The sequence below is a fragment of the Narcine bancroftii genome, chromosome 4, assembly GCF_036971445.1.
Source record: "Narcine bancroftii isolate sNarBan1 chromosome 4, sNarBan1.hap1, whole genome shotgun sequence".
Lineage (NCBI taxonomy): Eukaryota > Metazoa > Chordata > Chondrichthyes > Torpediniformes > Narcinidae > Narcine > Narcine bancroftii.
The window spans coordinates 89,524,204-89,544,374 of NC_091472.1; the positions used below are offsets into that span (position 1 = coordinate 89,524,204).

The 20,171-nt window shown below is 41.5% G+C and overlaps 1 protein-coding gene across 2 annotated transcripts in view; it reads right to left on the reverse strand.

The window, feature by feature from the left end:
• Window positions 1-20,171, reverse strand: part of LOC138760805 (heterogeneous nuclear ribonucleoprotein L-like) — a 60,319-nt gene that overhangs the window by 21,573 nt on the left and 18,575 nt on the right. The window contains exons 1-2 of one of the 2 annotated variants that reach the window (XM_069931925.1): window positions 16,681-17,183; window positions 2,715-2,869 (exon numbers count right to left, since the gene is read on the reverse strand). In XM_069931925.1, coding sequence (XP_069788026.1) covers window positions 2,715-2,869; window positions 16,681-16,833 — 308 coding nt within the window. In that variant the 5' untranslated portion in view covers window positions 16,834-17,183. Of the gene's footprint in view, window positions 1-2,714; window positions 2,870-16,680; window positions 17,184-20,171 lie in introns of those variants that run through there. The other variant, XM_069931926.1, reaches the window with a different exon arrangement.

Below are 20,171 nucleotides of genomic sequence, written 5' to 3' on the forward strand. Positions count from 1 at the left end.
GAGGTAATCCCAGAAAACAGGAGGGTGGTAATGTTCATAAAAGCACAAAGCTGGAGAAACTCAGCAGGTCAAGCAGTGTCCTTTATATAGCAAAGGTAAAAATTCATAAGCGACGTTTCAGGCTGAGTCCTCCATCAAAGTATGGAAAAATTGTTGGAAGGCATCCGAACAAGAGAGAAGAGGGAGGGTGTTTGCAAAGGCAGGAGGTGATAGGTGAAGGGAGGGAGGGGACAGCAACAATCAAGAGGGATGGCTAGGTGAAAGGAGGGGGAAGGGGGAAGAGAACAAGTTAGCAGAAACTGGAAAAGTTGATGTTAATGCCATCTGGCTGGAGTGCCCAGATGGAAAATCAGGCGTTTTTCCTCCAATTTGCGAATGGTCTTGGTGGGATAGTACACAAGACCATAGACAGATTATGTGAGTGTACAAATGTGACACCAAACTGAAATGGTTAGCTACTGGGAGGTCTCGGTCACTGGTGATGTCAGAGCAAAGGTGCTTAGCAGAGCTATCTCCCAATCTGCACCCAGTCTCTCCGATGTAGAGAAGGCCACAAAGGGAGCACCGGATACAGTGAATCAGTCCTGCGGATACACAAGTGAAGTGTTGCTTCACTTGAAAGGCCTGTTTGGGGCCCCAGACTGTGGTGTGGGCGAAAATGTGGCACCTCCTGTAGCCACAGGAGAAGGTGCAGGGGGGCAATTGGTGGAGGGATGAGTGAACGAGGGTGTTACAGAGAGAACGATCCCTCTGGAAGGCAGAGAGGGGAGGATGTGTCTGATGGTGGGATCTTGTTGTAAGTGCCAGAAATTTCGGAAGATAATGTGTTGGATTCAGAGGCTAGTGGGTGAGGATGGGGAGGGGGGAGGGTTCTATGTTTGTTGTATCTGGGCTAGGGCAGATAAGCAGAAAATAGAGGAGATGCAGGTGAGGGTTGAGTTGATGGTGGTGGAGGGGAAGCCATGTTTGTGGAAGGCAGACATTTCAGAAGATCTGGACTGGCAGACCTCATCTTGGAAACACATGCAGCATAGAAATTGAGAAGGGAATGCTATACTATTATTTAAGGGCAGCACAAAAAAAAATCAGTGAAGTGGCATTAGTGGGAAAGTTGCTTGAAGGAATTCAAAGGGACAGGTTCTACAAAAGCATTTGGATAGAGATAGCATAGTTTTGTGCATAGGAAATCCCATGAACCTGATAATTTGTTGTTTTTTAAAAAATATAAAGAAGTGACCAGGAGGATTCATGAAGTCAGGGCAGTAAACATGATATTGTGGTCTGTGTGCTGTGCAGCAAACGAAAGAAAAACCACGCAGAAGTTGAGAGCTGAACCAACCAACTGATTTCATTGGAACTCTCCAAGAGCTTATCAGCATGACCCCACCCCCCCTCCCGGGCATCCCCTTTCCTCCCAGGGCCATTGTGACTCAGCCCAGTGCAAGCCTGGACCTCTGTGATCGGGTTTGCTTGCGGATCAGTCCAGCTGCTACAATATGGACTTTAGCAAGGCCTTTAAAAAGGTCGTGTTTGGCAAGCTAGCTGGCCAATAGATTCAGCCATTGGATATTCAACCAGCTTCAAAGGGTATAAAGGTTTTGATTGGAGGGCTGTATTCAGAAGTGTGCTTTAGGGATCAGTGCTTATCTATCGTTTGTCTATATTACCAATTCTGTTGACAATGTGGTTCAGCTTTGTAGATAAAACCAACAATTGTCGTTACTGGACAGTGAAGAATTATATCAAAGTTTATAGCAGGATCTAGACCAGTTGGGAAGGTGGGCCAAGGAATGGCAAATGTGAGGTACTGAGGATTCAGCGAACAACTTAAGAACAAGGAGGGGTGGTATTACTTGTATGAAAAAGCTGGTGGGGGGCATAAGGGAGGAGAGCTAGATAGACAGGTAGAGAGATGAAGCAATTTTTGTGGGGGGTGGGGGGGGGGGAAAGAGAAAAACATTTCATCAAACACCTGCACGATGTGGATCTAAGCTTGATCATCCAAAAGCTAACCATTTTAATTTCTTCCTGCATTCTCACAAAAGATGCATCAGTCCTCAGCTTCATCCTTTGCCAGGGTGAGACCAAATGGAAAACCTGAAGAACCAAACATCATATTCCTTCTGGACAACCTTGCATCCAAACTGTACAAACATCAATTTTTCTACTTTTTGGTAACCTCTATCGCGTTCAATTCTTTCCATCTCTCTACCTATTTCCATTCTTACTTTTTTCTAATTGGTAGTGAGAGACTACTTAATAGCTTTATTTACCCCAGTGGTTCTCAACCTTTTTCTTTCCACTCATATACATATCACTAGGTATTCCCTATGCCATAGGGGGGTTGCTCTGTGATTAGTAAGGGATTGCTTAAGGTGGTTTGTGGGTGGAAAGAAAAAGTTTGAAAAATCAGTTTTAATTGTGCCTAATTGACTTGTTATGTGCACTGTTTCATAACTCTAAAGGAAATGAGCCAATGACAATTTTTCTCAAGCAAAATATTTCATTAACAATTGGGTCTAGAGCAGTGATTCTCAACCTTCCTTTTCCACCCACATACCATCTTAAGCAATCCTTACTAATCACAGTACACCAATGGCATAGGGATTACTTAAAGTGGTATGTGAATGGAAAGAAAAAGGTCGAGAACCTCTGATTTATCTTTCATAATGCATAACAGTTTTCCTTCATTTGGAACCAAGTAAACTATTTACCTGACAAGTCCAAATCGATCAACTCCTTTTACCAGATCAGCTTCAATGACAGAATCACAGAGAGCGCGGACATGAACTACAGGCGATGGAGCAGTCTTGTACTGGCTTCTTGGTCGATCCCAATCTCTGTCCCTATCACGATCCCGATCTCTATCCTGAAATTTTAAAATTTAACACAGTTCAATTTCATTTCATACACAAGCCATCAATTTCTCCTTTGTGGAATGTTGTGCTTGAAACTAAGCATACCCCATTATTCATTCTAAAAAATTTATTCTTGCCATCATAACGTAGTAACAGTGAGCAACTTCTACAAAAGTGGAGAAATCACTAATGCCTTAATGGTACATAAATTCTTGACATTTCAGTAACATACAGATCTTTTGGTAGCCCCACAGTAATTTATGGTACAGGGAAGTTCAAGAACCTGACAGCCATTGAGGAAAAAAGCTTTTCTTGAACCTAGGTACCTTCTCTCGGAAGGTATCAGCATGAGATTGTGTCCAAGGTAATGTGGATCCTTTATGTTGGTTTCCTTCTTGAGGTAGAATCTTACCCAGATTTTTTATTTTAAATGGACAGCAGGTCTTGGCTAGATTTGCCACTCTCTGTAATCCTTTAGTGTTCCTGAGCACTCAAGGTTCCAAACCAGACAGTAAGTAATACGACCAGTTAGTATACTTTTCAATGTACACCTGTACAAATTTAATAAAGTACTCATCATCATCAACATGCCAAATCTCCTCAAAGTAAATGTGCTAATATGCTAGCTTCATGAAAGGTCCTCTGATATGTGGATTCATTGCTAACCAGCTTTCCACATGTTTTCCCTCCCTCTTCTCATAACTTTTTATTCTCACTGATTTAAGGATTTAACCTCAAGAACTTTCTCGAGCAAATAATTGGCAAAAATTTAATCTTTTGAATAAATAAATTTCCTCCCCCCTTCCCCATTTTATGATATCCTTTGACCACCACGAGGGCAGTCCTCCCAATATTTTCCCTATTCAGCCATTTCTTTAGTAAAATGCAAAAGACACAAGATTTGAAGAGAAACAAGAGTATACTCCTATTCAGCCATTTCTTCCCCCACCCCAAATCATGTTTCATTAAGATAGCCCTTTATTCTAATAACCTTCAATGAGTAGAGATAATCTTCCAACCATTCCTCAAAGAACTTGCATGTTACAAGGACAATTAAGCTTGGCTTATAAGGAAAGACTGGAGGTGCAGAGAAGGCTAGGGGGAGGGGTAATCTTAAGAGGCTGATAAAATCATGATTGCTATAGATAAGGGAAAGTCATAGCTTTTTTTCTCCAGAGTAGGGAAATCTAAAACTGGAAGTCATAGATTTAAGGTGAGAGGAAAGATTTAAAAGGGTCCTGAAGGACTCCTGCTTCAGGGTCTAGTGGTTATATGGAACAATCTTCCAGAAGAATGGCAACAGCAATTTTTGTATTATTTAAAAGACATTTGGACCGGTTCATAGTAGCAAAATGTTAAGAGCAGGGGCCTCCCAAAGTGGTTTATATCAACCCCTGGAGGGGAGGAGGGTGGGGCGTCGAAAAGGTCAATAGATGGGTCAATAGAACTTTTGCAGTCGAAAACAGGGGCTTATCTATGAAAAACAGAACCTCGCAAAGAGCTGGCTTTAGTGGTCACCATATGTATTTGGGTTTCAGTCTTTTAATAAGTTGAGTGAATGGGAGGATGAGAGAGGGTGGACAGAGCAGAGAAGAGGTGTGTGCTCTTTGTATGTCACTTGGGGGGAGGGGGAGGAAATTCCATCTTGGGGGGGGGGGTCAATGAGGGATCAAGAATTCTATGAAGAGTTTGATGGTCTAAAAGGTTTGGTGGCCCCTGGTTTAAAGGGATAAGTGTCAATGCAGGAAAATGGGACTCACTTGGTTAGCCACATTTCTGTAATGTTGAACTCTATGAGAAATCCTTCAAATCTAGGAACAACTTTTGAAATGCTTCCAAATGGTAACATCTTTAATTAAGAGAAGCAAACTTTTAATTAAGAGAAGCAAACTTTTTCAAAGTACCTTTGACAGAAGCACACTAGTGCCAACATCTTTAAATAATACCATTGTGTTGAGATTGCTGATAACCTACTACAGCTAGCTGGATGCTGGAATTTTGAATACAAGAATGCCCAAATCACTTTTGTGTTGGGAGTCTTTATCTACTTAAATTATAAATATGCTTTCTGAAACACCTCAAAGCTGTCACTCCTATCCACCATTGTTTGAGCTGCAAATTTGGTTACATTTCAAATTTTTAATGGGTTGTTGAAAAAAAACACTGATCCTTGTGGTTCCCAGCTGGTTTCAGGTTGCTTGAAAATGACCTCCTTACTCTCTGCTTTCTGCTTGTTAGCAAATTTTCTACCCACACTAAAAGTAAAAAAATACGAGTTCCTACCTTACAAAGAAACTTTGTGACACTTTGTCAATCACCTTTTGAATTTCCAAATATAGGCATGCACCACTTAACGTCCGACCACATATACATCCGTGGTCCCATAATTATTCAGTTACCGTGAGCAAGCAGACAGAAATTTAGAAAAAGCAATCGCTAGTTTTAAGAAATTGTATACCCAAGCTGATCTGACAACCCTGCTCTCTCACCATAGCCTTGTATCAGTCCCAACTAATTACACTGCCTAGCGCTTCCCCACAGCCTTGTATCAGTCCCCCACAACAACCCCACTGCCCCGCTCTCTTCACAGCCCCGTAACAGTCCCCATACTGATCCCTCTGACCCGCTCTCTGCCCACAGCAATCCCTACTTACAAATAAAAAGTTACAGGTACACTACAGTATCCATCTAGTTTTGCTAAGTATATAATATGGTGTTCACACAATGTCCAGATTTCAAAACGCTCAATTTCACAGAACATATTGTGGACATTAAGTGGCGCATCCCTGTACATCATGTTACCAGTTGTCCTCTATTCACTCTGGCTGATACTTCAACTATTTGAGACAATTTCCCCCTTGCTAAAGCATGCTGGGTTTTCATCAGATTCTGACTTTCCAAATGTTCTATTACTTCCTTAATAATTGATTCTAACATTCTACAATCATGGCCTAGATTTACCCAATTTCTGCCTCCCATCTTTGCTGAAAAATTACATCACATTGGTAGCTTCCCATTTTCTGGCTCTCAGGATATAAAACAGGTGCAGGAACTTAGCCTTTTGGCCTATTAGTCTACTTATACTCCAAATTTTTGTAATGGCCCTCTTGTATTTTCTTTTAAAATTAATGGTATAACTAGGAGAAATATTAGAGGTGGCTTTTTCACTCAGCGAGTGGTGGCAGAATGGAATGAGCTTCCGAATGAGATAGTTGTGGCAGGGTCCCTTCTGTAATTTAAGAAAAGGTTCGATGTGTACATGGAGGTGAGGGGGTTGGAGGGTTATTGGCAGAGAGCGGGAGGTTTGAGCTAGTGGAGCTGTTCTAGTGAACCGGTGCGGACTCGAAAGGCCAACATGGCCTGTTTCCGCTCCGTAAATGGTTATATGGTTATGGTTATATGGTTAAGGAAGGTTGGTGCTAAATATCCAACACTGCTGCTTTTCCCCATAACTAATTCTCTAAGGGGCCAATATGCATTTTGACATCCCTTCTTTATTATTCCGATCCTCTGGCCTCACCTCTCGTTCACAAGCAGATTTAGAGTTCTCCTATTTATTATCTTGTGGCAAATCTATCACCTCAATTCCTGGCTTCTCCAACAACCTGTACTAAACTAGAGACTTCAAAATAGTTTTTAAAAAAATCTTCGATGGCTTACAGGAAAGCTATCAAAGAGCAAGATATCAGGAAAGATGTGAAGGCTAGTGGCAAAAATAGATTCAATAAATAAATTATGCAAAACACTGGATCTATATATTTAAAGTTACAACTTAACAAGAATCTATGAGAAAGATTTAAATTAACATCCAAAAGGACAAAGCAAGCCTCAACTTAATCAGGATCTCATGAACCACAGTAAAAAAAAAATCAGGATATTTCCTCCATAAAGGAAGCTACTTTGCCAAATGCAAAGACCCACAAGTTATAAATGGCACATGCAGCAAAGAGACATGTATTGAAACATGGGTTTACATGTTCAAAGTTCAGAGTACATACTGTACCTAACATCATCTTTAACCCTGAGATTCTTTTTTCTGTGGGCCAGGCAGAATTTCTACTTATCGGTAGTGCAAAAAAATTGTACTCAAGGAAAGATATGTATATTAAAGAGACATGTAAACAAGAAAGAAGTGAAAACAAACTGCAATACAGAAAATTAATATTCTGTGGCGGCTCACCACTAGACAGGTGAACCAGCCCCGCTTATAATCCAGGCGGCAGGGCAGCCGGCCAAAATGGCGCCGTCGGGGGTTTCCTCTTCTTCTCAGCACAAGGTTCAAAAGCCCACGCTGGGGGAACCACATGACGCCTGGGTGACGTCAGCGACCCCCAGCGCGGCTCTCAGCCAGGTCCGGGCTGGGAGTACAGGTCCAGCCCAGCAGCCTGCAAAAAAATCAGTTCTGCTCACTGAGCTCAACCTGTCTGGTTGTGTGCTCTTTCAGTAGCAGTGTAGCTGCTGCTACAATTCAATAATAATTAACATGCAAAGTAAGAGTCCTTAAATGAGTCTCTGAGTTTGATGTTTAGAGGTCTGACAGTGGAGGGGTACCAACTGTTCTTGAACCTGGTAGCCTTCAAGTTTGCAAAAATAATATTCCATACGTTGGAATTAAAAGCAAAGGCTTACCTTACAACAAGGTAATATAGTTCAGAAGTCAAGTTGATATTTACAGAACCATTTCTAAGACATTAAACCAAGCTTCATTTTTCCTTTCAGATAAAAAGGCACAGAGCAAGGATAATTATCAGAAATCCATTAATAGCTTATCATTTTATCTACACTGATAAAAGTTTCTCCCCCTCCAGAGCTGCCCAAAAGACGAACAATAACAAATAATTAACACTACCCCCCCCCTCCCCAAAGTTTACAGATCAGGCCTGACTGGGGCGACTCTTACTAAGCAGGGATACGGAGTCACTCCAATGGCAAGCAGCATCAACCTGGGCAACACTATTTTATTCAAAGGTTGCTCAAAATAGCTGCCATGAGCAAATCACAACCAAAGCACTCCACGAGCTAAATATTTGCTCCCATCTTCACCAAATACTTTCGTTATCTCAGAGAGCATTTAGTTTTACAATTTTAAACATGTATTTTTAACTATTATTTTATTTTGCAGGTTGCTTGAGGCTGCCAGTTGCTCAAATTCCAGATACTAGGGCTCTACTGCATCTACAAAATTAAAAACTTAATGTTTAATTGGTAAGGAAAATAATTGAATCCTAAGAGAATAGAAGAACACCAAAGGAATCACAAATGCTTTATTTTAAAAGGGTAAATTTTGTATGAACTATTTTGACTTTTGGGAAAGGTACAGATGACACATGTAATTTATCTAGATTTTCAAAATGATATTGACAAGTGTCTCCATTAGACTAATCAACAAGATTAAAGTCATCAGAAATATGTAGCAAGATGAATTGCTAGCTGATTACAAAATAGAATGGAATAGCAGATGTTGGTGTTCATGTGCACTGGAGCCATTGCTGTTCAAAATAAACCTATGAACTTGGGAATCATGAGACAAACTTAAGGTAATCACCCAACTTTTGGATTTAATTCCTATAGCATTAAGTCGCAACTTGTCAACTTTCTCAATTTCTTCTGCCTGTATTCTATCCTGGTTGAAATGAAATTTGAGAGGCTCAAAGATATTTTTATTGTCATGTAGTAAAACAAAACCATAGAATGCTACAGCACAGAAAACAAGCTATTCAGCTCTTCTAGACTGTGCTGACCACCACTCTGCTAGTCCCATTGACCTGTTCCCATTCCTCCAGACCTCACCCACCCATGTACCTATCCAATCTATTCTTAAAACTCAAGATCGAGTCTGCATTCGCATCAGATGTCAGTCCAGTCCACACTCCCACCATTCTCTAAGTGATGAACTTTCTCCTAATGTTTCCTTTAAACCTTTCCACTTTCAGCTAAAAACTATGACCTTGTAGCAGGCTGGGTCAACCCCGCTCACGACAGGCTGAATTGCAGTAGCGAACAACCAGCATGGCAGGGCACAGAGGTTTTCACCCCACTGCGCAGAAGTTCCAGGCTGCAGGAGTCAATTGCCAAGGGAACGCCCAGGCCTCACACCAGCATTATGACATCACTCCCGTGAGCTCGTCGCCTCCCCTAAAAAGGAATGCGCATTGCTTGACTAAATAGCTGTTACTGGCTTATTTGCTTGGTGTGGACAGCATTCATTTCAGAAGCTCTGCCTTTATACCAGTGCTACTACCTCTCATGTTTATCTCACCCAATTCGTGGAAAAAGGCTACTCCATCCACTCTGTCTTTATCTCTCAATCTTGTGAACCTCTATCACATCTCCCCTCATTCTTCTTCACTCCACACAAAGTCCCAATTTGTTTAATCCCTCCCTGTAACTCAACTTCTGAAGACCCAGCAACATCCTAATAAATCTTCTCTGCACTCTTTCAATCTTATTGATATCCTTCCTGTAGTTAGGTGTCTAGAACTGCACACAATATTCCAAATGTGGCCTCACTGATGCCTTATATAATTTCAACATAACATCCCAACACTTATACTTAATACTTTGATTTAAAAAGACCAAGATGCCAAAAGCTTTCTTTAGAACCCTGTCCACCTGCGTTGCCACCTTCGGGGAACATTGTACCTGTATCCCCAGGTTTCTCTGCTCCTCCACACTCCTCAGTGCCCTTTTATTGTGCCTCTACCTTGGTTTGCTCTTCCAAAATGCCTCACCCTACACGTCTACATGAGGGTTAGGCCATTTTTTGGCCCATCTCTCAGGTGGTCCAGATCCCTCTGTAAGCTTTGAAAATATTCCTTGCTGTCCACAACACTTCCTATCTTTGAGTAATTTGCAAATATGCTGATCCAATTTACCACATTATCATCCAGATCATTGATTTAGACAACAAACAACAACACAGATCCCAGAGGCACACATTACAGAAAATGTATTACATGAAACTTCCTTTAGTTTGCCATAGTATTGCCCAGTGCCCTTACATTTAGAGAAAGAAGTGAAAGAGAGTCCTTTCAGAGTCACAGTGTGCACGAATTCACCTCCAGTGCTCCTGCAACCTCTGCAGCTGTACAGACATCTGTTCTATCCATTGGCAACCTGAGCTCCAGATTCAAACCTCTCATATGATCAGGAAGCCTTCAGCTCAAATTAAAACCAAATGCCACATTTCAGTGCTGCAAATCATGCTTACACGTTCTTAATTTCCTTTACCATTGCAAGAAAAAAAGCTGTACACGTTAAATGATGAGTAATCTGGGGTTATGTTAAGAGAGTGGTTTTAATCATACCCAATTGACTCATTATGTTCATGGTTTCGTAACTCCAAAGGAAATGGACCAGTGACAATTTTTTTTCAAGCAAAATATTTCAGTAACAATTGGGTCTAGAATAATGGTTCTCAACCCCACCCCCCACCCAAACACACACTCACATACCATTTTAAGCAATCCCTTACCAATAACAGAGCACCTATGGCATGGGGATTACTTAAGGTGGTATGTGATTGGGCCTGGGGGGGCGGGGTGTGGGGAGAAGAGAGTTTGAAAACCACTGTGTTAAGAGACCTTGTTGCAGGATGTATACCATTTTGATCTTGTTACTCTGAAGGAAGATTCATTAGACCCATTGCAGAGATTCTAGTTTGCAGTACAGAGATTAAGTAGATTGGGATTATATTCGCCAAGGGTTGGAAGGGAGATCTTATCAAAACACAAAAGGATAGACACAAGACAGTTTTGCACTCACCGAGGAATACAGAACCAGGGTGCACACTTTCAGAACAAAGGGAAGGATGCTAGCGACTTAGATGAGTAGATATTGCTTCAAAGGGAAATGAATGTTTCAATTCTCCACCTCAGAAGTTCATCCTTTATAACATTTCTGGTCATGAGAAAAAGTAATAGGGCAGTGGGTAGTGTAGCAAAATAGAAAATCAGTCATGATCTTGAATGGCAGAGCAAGCTTGAAGTGCTCTATGGCCAGCAATTCAGTTAATCTGCTAATATAAAACCTTGTTTTACCTCATGAACCCTGATAGGATGCTAACATTAACACACAGATAAACATGACAACTTCTGAAAAAAATTAGTAAGCACTCACAAAAATAAGAGGCTGATAACATTGACACAGGAGAAAGAACTCAACTCGCTTCCAGAAAAGTAATGTCACAATAAAAAAGATCTGCCAAGTAATTGTTATTCATCATGGCACCATCCCACATTTCCCAAGAAGCATCAAGAAACCCATAAACAGAGGGCCATACAAAATGTTGCCAATAAAATGCAGTTATTTTCTCTCTTACACATAACTTTGCTCTTGGGATGATTTTTAAAAAGTGGACAAAAACAGTTAATCAGGCAGGCTCTATGTGAAGTGCCTATTTGTGCAGGTCAACAACACAAAACTGTGGGGTCAACAGCTACTTGCACCTTACATTTTGAATGAATACTGGAAAATTTAAGAAAAGTAATGAGAAAAGCTTGGTTAACGAGACATTCATGCCAGAACAGTTTACCTTTGCTTTCAGAACTAAAAGGGAAATTCAAGAAAAACTTCAAACTAATTTCTTAATCATCTCACAAAAGTAATCTGTCCAAAATTCAAAGTCCAAGTTCAGATTTATTGTCAAAGGACATATATCACAAACAACCCCAAGTATCTTGTTCCCTCCAGGCCAGGCAGAATTTCTACTTTTCAGTGGTCCAAAAAAAAACTCAAAAACAGAGAATGTAAACAAAGAGAAAGTGCACAAAACTGCAATACAGAAATATTAAATAATGTACAAAGCAAGAGACCTTAATGACTTTGGGGTTTGTTGTTTAGAGGTCTGACAGTAGAGGGGTAGCAGCTGTTCCTGACCCTGGTTGTACAAGTCTTGTGGCACCTATACCTCTTTCATGATGGTGAAAGTGAGAACCACATCCTGGGTGGTACAGATCCTTGATAATTGCTGCTACTTTCTGACAGCCACATTCCATGTTGATTTTCTCGATGGTGGGACGAGCTTGCAATGTACTTGGTTATGTCTATCTATTGCAGGGCTTTCCACTCAGAGGTGTTGGTGTCCCCACATCAGGCCATGATGCAGCCAGTCAGCACACTTTTCACTACACATCTGCACAAGCTTATCAATGTTTTTTTTTAATTTTTATTTTTCACACTATGAATCATACTGACCAAAATACACAAACATTTCCCTCTTGAATATAGTGTCATTTTCTCCCCTTTTTCCCCCCTCCCTTTTTCACCCCCCCTCCCCATATATGATATGGGGAGAAAATATATGATACATTAAACAATGTCCTCACACAATGAAAATAAACAAGAAAATTTTTTGATGTTATTCTAAACCTCCACAAAATCCTGAGAAAGCAGAGGCTTTTTACATTATGACATTTGTGTATTGGATCAAGAAAAGGTCCTCTGAGTGACTCCCAGGAATTTAAATATGCTCACTATCTCCACTTGATCATTGGATCACACACTTGTTCTCTCTCTCTCTCCCCCACCCTCCCCTCAAAGCCCACAATCAGCTCCTTGGTTTTATTAGTAACCAGTCAGCTAAGCTTTCAATCTCCCTCCTGTATCCAACCCACTACTGTGGTATTATCAGCAACTTTTTTTAGATGGTGTAATTGTCCATTGACAATTAAATGACCATTTGGCACATACTTGTCAAATTGTAATTCAAGTCCAAAACTATTTTGGCAGGCCATGAAACAGGCCAACTCCAACAAGATTCATTCAGAAATATCTCCTTTCCTTCCAGGATTTCAAATGTTCTGCTCCCTTTGAAACTCAATTGTTTGCACTTGCAGTCTAATTAGACACTCTCCATCTTATGGCACCTTCCATTCCAACTGCAGGAGGTGCAGCAGCCATCCTATTATTAAAGTATATGGCCAATTTAACATTATCTTGTGGCACTGTAAAGAATTCTGGGACATTTGCTGCAAAATTTGGCCAATACAGAATTCAAAGGATTATGGGATTGTAACTATAAATGTACTAAAGTTTCATTTCTGTAGAAGTAATTAAGCGGTCACATAAATCAGTTGTGAAGCTTGTGTTATCTGAGGGGGTACGGAATTGCAACATTCCACGTCTGTGAGAGACATTAACTGTGATGGGCTTGAATGAGTGATCGAAGACAATTAAAAGACTTTGGGAGCTATCGTCATGTGGTCAAGACATTCCAATCCCATTAACTAATGGGAAAGCTATTTCCAATTTATTTCCAATTAACTCGAAACCACACATTGGCATTGATCTTATTTACTATTCAAGGTGAAGCCGACTCTTTTCTAGTGCACTTTGAGATGGATACAGCTCTAAAGAGTCACCGTCTTTTCATAGTGCTCTTATCTCCCCATGGCGTTACTGCAGTAGAAGTAATAAACTGTTTGTCTTTTAAAATTGGTTCTCACAGATAAGTTTGCAGTACGGGCAAACTTTTACACTATCACCTCGCCCATTCTCATCACCCAGGGAACTCAGTTAATTCAGGTGAAGCAGGAATTCAATTGCATTTTTAGAGTACTTTATTCAACATTCATAATGTGGCCTTCTTTACAATGGAAACACCAAAAGCAAATTAAATGACCCCTTTGTAGAGCACTTAAGATTCAGCCCACAGACAATTTCTATAGTTGCTTGCCATTTAAATTGATCTGACCCTTTTGTAGCCTCCTGTACCTTTAAGAGATCCAATACAACACTGAGGAACAGAAATTGATCCTCCACTGGCCACATTGCAAGATTCAACTTGAATTCTCCAAGTTTAGGCAACTTAGTTTCTGTTCCAGGAAGGGGCTTTTATTTGCTCAAGTCATCTATCTGTAATAGGTATTTCTCCCCAATAACATAGGCTGACCTACGATACAGGTCTCACAACCCTGTTTTAGCCTTCAATTTGTATCATCACTCATTAACTATAGGACCTCTACAAATCGGGGCCATGCTTTATAACAGACATTCTCTTTTCAATGCACCCATCTCTGCATCTTGCATTTTTATGCACTTTACCCTCTACCCAAATTTTTATGCAACTTTTATTTCTTTTTTATCAGTTCTAACAAAGGAACTTCAACCTGAAACATTAACTGATGTTGATTGATTTACAGAAAATACCACAAACATTCATTTTTCCTTTCGAAACAGAGCATGCTGTGATGAGAAACATTTTCTCAATGTTAAGCAGGTTGAATTGAGAGTCCTGCTGTTTAACAAATGGAACATGAAAAATCAAAGATCAAACCATTTACAGAAATATAAAGAGACCTCTGAAACGTTCTTGTAAATTCCAAGTATAAAATGAGCAGCATACATCTAACAAATGAACAAAAACTGAAGTGTCCAAATCCAATATAAAAAAGTCTTTACCAAAGATTTATCAGTACATTCTAAAGAAAGGCCTGTACATGGATCAAAAATCTTATTAGGTATCAGTTGAGTTTAGTCTTTGCAGTTTATTTTCAAAATTTGGCCTCAGTTTCTTATATCTTAGCATTTTATCTTAAAACATTGACAATTCACCAAATGGAAAAAAAGGAATTTGCATGATATAACGGAAAAGTGTAAAAGATTAAATGTATAGAAGACAGTAATACTATCTCCAAAAACTGTCTGTTCTACCATCCTGTAGCTTTCGATATCCAGTGTTTTAAAAACTTTAAAGGGCAATAAGCTACTGAAAAGATACAATTTCAACCCTTGGACCCCATGTCTGTTTCAGGGACTACCAGCAAGTGCATATCCCGGCTTTCAGAGACGTTTTCAGTTTATTTCTTTACACTGCCAATTAGTGGTAATTCTGCCACACCCGCAGGAATAAATGTCCTGGGTAAACTTGTACCTCTCACTTTGTTCGTTTTAGATTGGTCACAGTGTTTGAGCTACCGAAAGAAAACAGAGACATGCCGAGAGCACTTCAGTTTATACAGATCTTTATTACAAAATCTAAAGCTGATTTCAAACTACAATATGCAAGCCCTTCCCAATTATACATATCAACGCCTGGACTGGTCCCAATTGCCGAAGCGAGGCAACGACCGCACACTTGTAGTAGGTTGTCGGGGCACCAGTAGCAGCTTCTCCACCTTGGTTGGACTCTTGAAGTTCTTCTAACTGAGAGATGTTGCCACCCCTCAGGGAGTCTGAAACTTCAGAAGCGGGACCATGGCTTATATTACCCAAAAATTGCTTACCCAAGCACCTATTCCCAGCACAAAAAAAAATAACCGAGCAGCCTAGGCTTCTATCAAATACCACAACTTTCTAGCTTATCACTTAGAAAACAATGATCTACTTTGTGAGGTCTCGCTTGACAGTCTGCGACCAACCAAACCCCATCAAGCTCAAACAGCAACCAGCTAACGAGCAGGAAGATTAAACGTTCTTGGTACCAGATGTCTTTTTGTCAGATAACTGCATCTCTGGGCCTCATGGTGGAATTTAGCTTATGTCCACTTAGTCTCAAGCAGGTTACTGATTCTCAGCCTTGCAGGAGCAAAAAGCATGGTTTAAATCCTCCATTACAATAAGGAATCTTAGGATTGTATGTGATGTCATGTATGTACTCTGACAATAAATCTGAATCTGAAACAAGCGCATATAGTCCATGTCCCCATTTTCCGGAGCTGGTTTTGTACTCAATCACCAGCTGGTTCATCTGGTGTTCATCCTGTCGTACCCAGTCTGGAGTATACACTATGAAAGGTTAAAAATTGCCAGGGTCCAAAATAAACAAACCACATTTCAAGTGAATATTCAGAAGTTATAAAGTATATGTAAGCTTACAGAAAATGTTGACATTAAAATTATAGTAATTCTTTAACAAAATAAGAATTGCATTCCTCCAATTAATATTTCAGAGTTTGATGCAATCTCCATCCAGCAATTGCTCCTCCCTCCTGTACTTTTTAAGTAAGAAATATGTTCCACATAAATTGATAGTTAGCCTGTATGCCAATTTCCATTGCCTGGAATAACAGTTTTACCATACCCAAGAACTGCGTTAATCAATTTAAAATAATCCTACCCTAAAACCGTGAAGAAACATCATCCCGCCCTTTCTTATGAACCAGCCCAGCAATTAACAAGGCAGTCATGCTTTATTCATAATTCCAAAGTAAACTATTGCAGGATAGTGTTCAAAGGAAAACCTCCAGTTTACATTTTAAAAAAATACATCCACAAAAGATTTGTTAATTCTTAATTGCATAACAAATTACGCTTAAAGTACTTACATTCAAACGAATTGGATATGTTAAATTGTATTCGTTTTTAAAAGTGACATTTTTAATGTGTATCTGGCGGTAAATTATAGTCCGAGTGGATACGACGGTCCACTGGCTCCTACCGTTTCGAATCAGTTTCTTGTGATCCTAACATGACTGGCAGAAATCCCAGCACGTTATGTAACAGTTACCCCCCCAGCACGACAACGTGCTCCGCGTTTTATCCAGTTAACAGCCGAGCTTCTGGCACGTCCACACAAATTCGGAAAGTAAATTAGTCAAGCCGACGACACACACCAGGTGTAAAGCAAAAAAGGCAATGGGTCAGGTCGTGGGGGGGGGGGGGGGGGGGAATAAAATAAGGTACAGAAAAGGAGAAGGTGAAAGGTTTCCAAACTATATGGAGACCGGGTGAGCCCGTCTGCGAGAGGAATGCCGCAACGTGAGGGTCGGCGGGGGGGCACCGGCGGGGAGGGGGGGGGGGTCGGCGGCGGAGGTCCCTCCTCCCCTTTGTTCGCGCTTCCCCGCTCCACGCGGACAACCCCACCCCCCCGCGGCGAACTTACCCCGGCATCCGAGCTGCCAACGATCCGCCCTTCATCGTCACTGTCAAAATCGGTGTCGCTGTCGTCGACCTTCAGCCGTTTGGATGGGTGGTGCGAGGAATCGTAGCACTCGTCCAGGTAGTCGGTCGACTCGTAGTAGTTGGCCGAGGACATTCTTCAGCACGCTCCCGAGTGACGCTGTGATCGATAGGGGCCCGGCGAGGGGAGGGAGGAGCAAGGCGGCGAACTCCGCCGGCAGCGTTATGTAACTCGCCTCCCAGCCCAGACCAGCTTTCATCAACCCGCCCTCCCTGCTCGAGTGCGAAGCCCTGGCCGCCTCCGACCTGAGGATTTCGACCCGGCCGCCTCAGCTCGCAATGTTTTCCCAACTCAGCCTCGTCCCTGATGCCCACCACCTCGAAACGACGGTCGTTGGGCGCGTGCCTGATTGGTCGCGCATTCACCCAAGCGGCAGCTGATTGGGGATGAAACGTGGTGACAAAGGAACGAAGACGATTCCCACCCACGTGACCACACCGGAACCGTTGCCGGAGACGGTGCTCTCATTGGTTGCCCCCACCCGTCAGTTCGACATGTGAGCCCGCCCCTTTCTCGTTGCGCATCGTGACTCTTAGCGTCTGAAATTGCGGAGAAGAGGGGTAGGGGGCTGCACGTCTGAAATAAAAGTAGAAAATTCGGGGAAATCTCGGCAGGACCAACAGCTACCTCCCTGAAAAGTTAACTATATTTCTCCCTCCACCTGGCCTGTTGCGTATTTCCAGTATTTCTGCTTTTATTAAGGTTGCAGCAGACTTGAAAGATACTGATCACTCCTTGGAACCTGTTCACTTCCTTCATTACAACAGGTGCAATATGACACGAATGCTGCATTGGTCTGCTGTAAGGCAGACAGATTTGCCATTGGCAGAAATTGCCAGGTGCCTCTTACAGTCAGAGAAAGAGAATCCCTCCAGAGTCACTGAGTGTCAGTGGATTCCCCTCCAGAGCTCCCGCACCTCCATTACCCGAGCTCCAGATCCAAATCTCCAACACAATTAGGAAGCTTTCAGCACCTTCTCGCATCCCGGTTGCAATACCTGGTACCCCTTCAGCCAGTTTCCAGCAGTCCACAGCCTGGTGAGTCCTTTGACCGCAGTCGCAGCAGCCCACAGCCTGTGTGTTCTTTAGCCCCTCCATGGTTACCCCTCAAGGCTGAACACAGGTGCTGCCATCTTGGGGCCTAGACCCCACAGTAGCAGGATTTTAAAATAAACCACCAACAGCTCCTTTAACAGGCCGTTTAAAGCCATTGGTAGTTGGAATGGGCGGTAGAACCCTGTGGTGGAGCACCATGTCTCCTTTTCTCTTTCTCCACGGGTCCGCACTAGAGGCAGCGCTGCCATTACAGTAGCACTTCCATTTTTTTTATGTGTCTTCAGATGCCAGGAGTTGTCCAGGAGCAAAGGTGTTAACTGCTGCTTCCCAAGATCCAGGAATATATAATTTTAAAATGCTGGAAACGAGGCATCGATGGAAAGAGAAATAATTGTAACATTTCAGATCAAAGATTCATCATCAGAGCCGGGAAAGAGAGTAAAACTCCAATGATTTGACTCTCTCACTAGTTTGATTGGACTGGCAGATGTTCCAAATATTACATGTACACTTTTAATTCACTTTTCTTTTGTCATGTTACACAATAAGCCTACTTGCATCCATTCTGAGTTTAAGGAGAGCAGGAAACAGTTTCAGTGAGTTAAAGAGAAACAGAATCCAATGAATTTTAGCTTGTATATTTCCTCTTATGAAACAAGTTAAAGTTTAAAACACTCTCCTAGACCGTTGCTCCAGCTGTACACCTGGCACACATACTCAATGATGCATCCAGTATGGAAATCTGCAGAGTTTGTTGATGGATAACAAAAACATAGCTTGCAAATGAGTGAGCCAGATGCCAAACCGTAGGAATTTTTGAAAATCAGAAATGGATTGTCAGAGATTTACTGAATTATTAAGTTACAGAGGGGAGTGTGGGACCAAAAGACGGGACAAAGCAATGATAACTGATTGGGTGAGGCAAGAATTGCCATTTTCTCACTGCTCCCATCAGGAAAGAGATATAAGTTCCACAAGACTCACACCACCAAGTTCAGAAACAGCTGCTACTCCTCCACCATCAGAGTCTCATTTAAGGACTCCTACTTGTGCATTTTATTGATTTTCTTTTTTATTCTCTCTGTATCGCACAGTTTACATTTGTTATCTGTTACAGTTCTTTATTTGTTTACATGTATATGCTGTGTTAATTTTTTTTTTGGACTACCAATTAGTGGTAATTCTGCTTCGTCCTCAGGAAAAACGATTTCAGGGTGTATGTAATGTCATGCATGTATTCTGACAACAAATCTGAAATCTGAAAAGGTATAGATGAAGTTATCTGGTTCATAGATTTAGAAGGGCAGTTGGAGAGAGAAAAATAAAAGGGCATGTAAAGAATGTGAAATACAGCCAGAACTGCAGGAAATATCCAGCAGATAAGGCAGTGTAAGTGGAGGGAGAAATACTGAATTACTATTGCAGGCAGATAACTTATAGTAGAACTTGTCTGGTATGATAGAAGCAGAAAAAAGCAAATGATATAAAATTGTTCAATTCAATATTCAGTCCCAAAGCCTGCAATGTGCCCAGACAAGCATAATACCCTTAGCCTCACAATATACTACTCAGGGACCAGCAAAATATCTGTCTGTACTATTGAAATAACACAGACAGATTCTTGCACTAACTGCAATGGCCAATATGTATTTATCCTTTTTATATTTATAATCACTTTTTCTATCTTAGCATATTGGTACTGGTCAGCAAGCTTCAAAACCTGGCCTCTGCACTTTAATATGCAACTGGATCCTTGACTTTGTAGGCTGTCAGTGTCTCCTCCTCAATGACAATCAACGCAGGCATGCCTTAAGGATGTGTATTTAGTTCACTTCTCTTCTCTCTCTGCTAGACACAATTTATTTTTGCGGATTACACATTGGTGGTTGCAGAATCACAGACAGCAATGAGGAAGTGAGATAGATCAGCAAGTTGAGTGGTATAACAACAAGAAGCTTGCGCTCAACATTAGCAAAACATAAACTGATTGTGGGCTTCAGGAAGGGGAAATCAGGAGAACACAGACCAGTTCTCAAGAGGGGTCAGCAGTGAAAAGGGAGAGAACTACAAATACCTGGATGTCAACATCTCTGAAGATCTATCCTGGAGCCTTCATGCAGATGCAATCATGAAGAAGGCTCCCCAGTGGCTATACTTCGTTAAAAGTTTGAGGAGATTTGGTGAGTCACCAAGGACTCTTGCAAATTTCTACAGGTGTATCTTGGAGAGTATTCTGACTGGTTGCATCACTCCCTGGCATGGAAGTGTCAATGCAAAAGACAGTAAACTACAGAGAGTTGTGAACTCGGCCAGCACCATCATAGGCATTTGTCTTCACTCTATTGAGGACATCCACA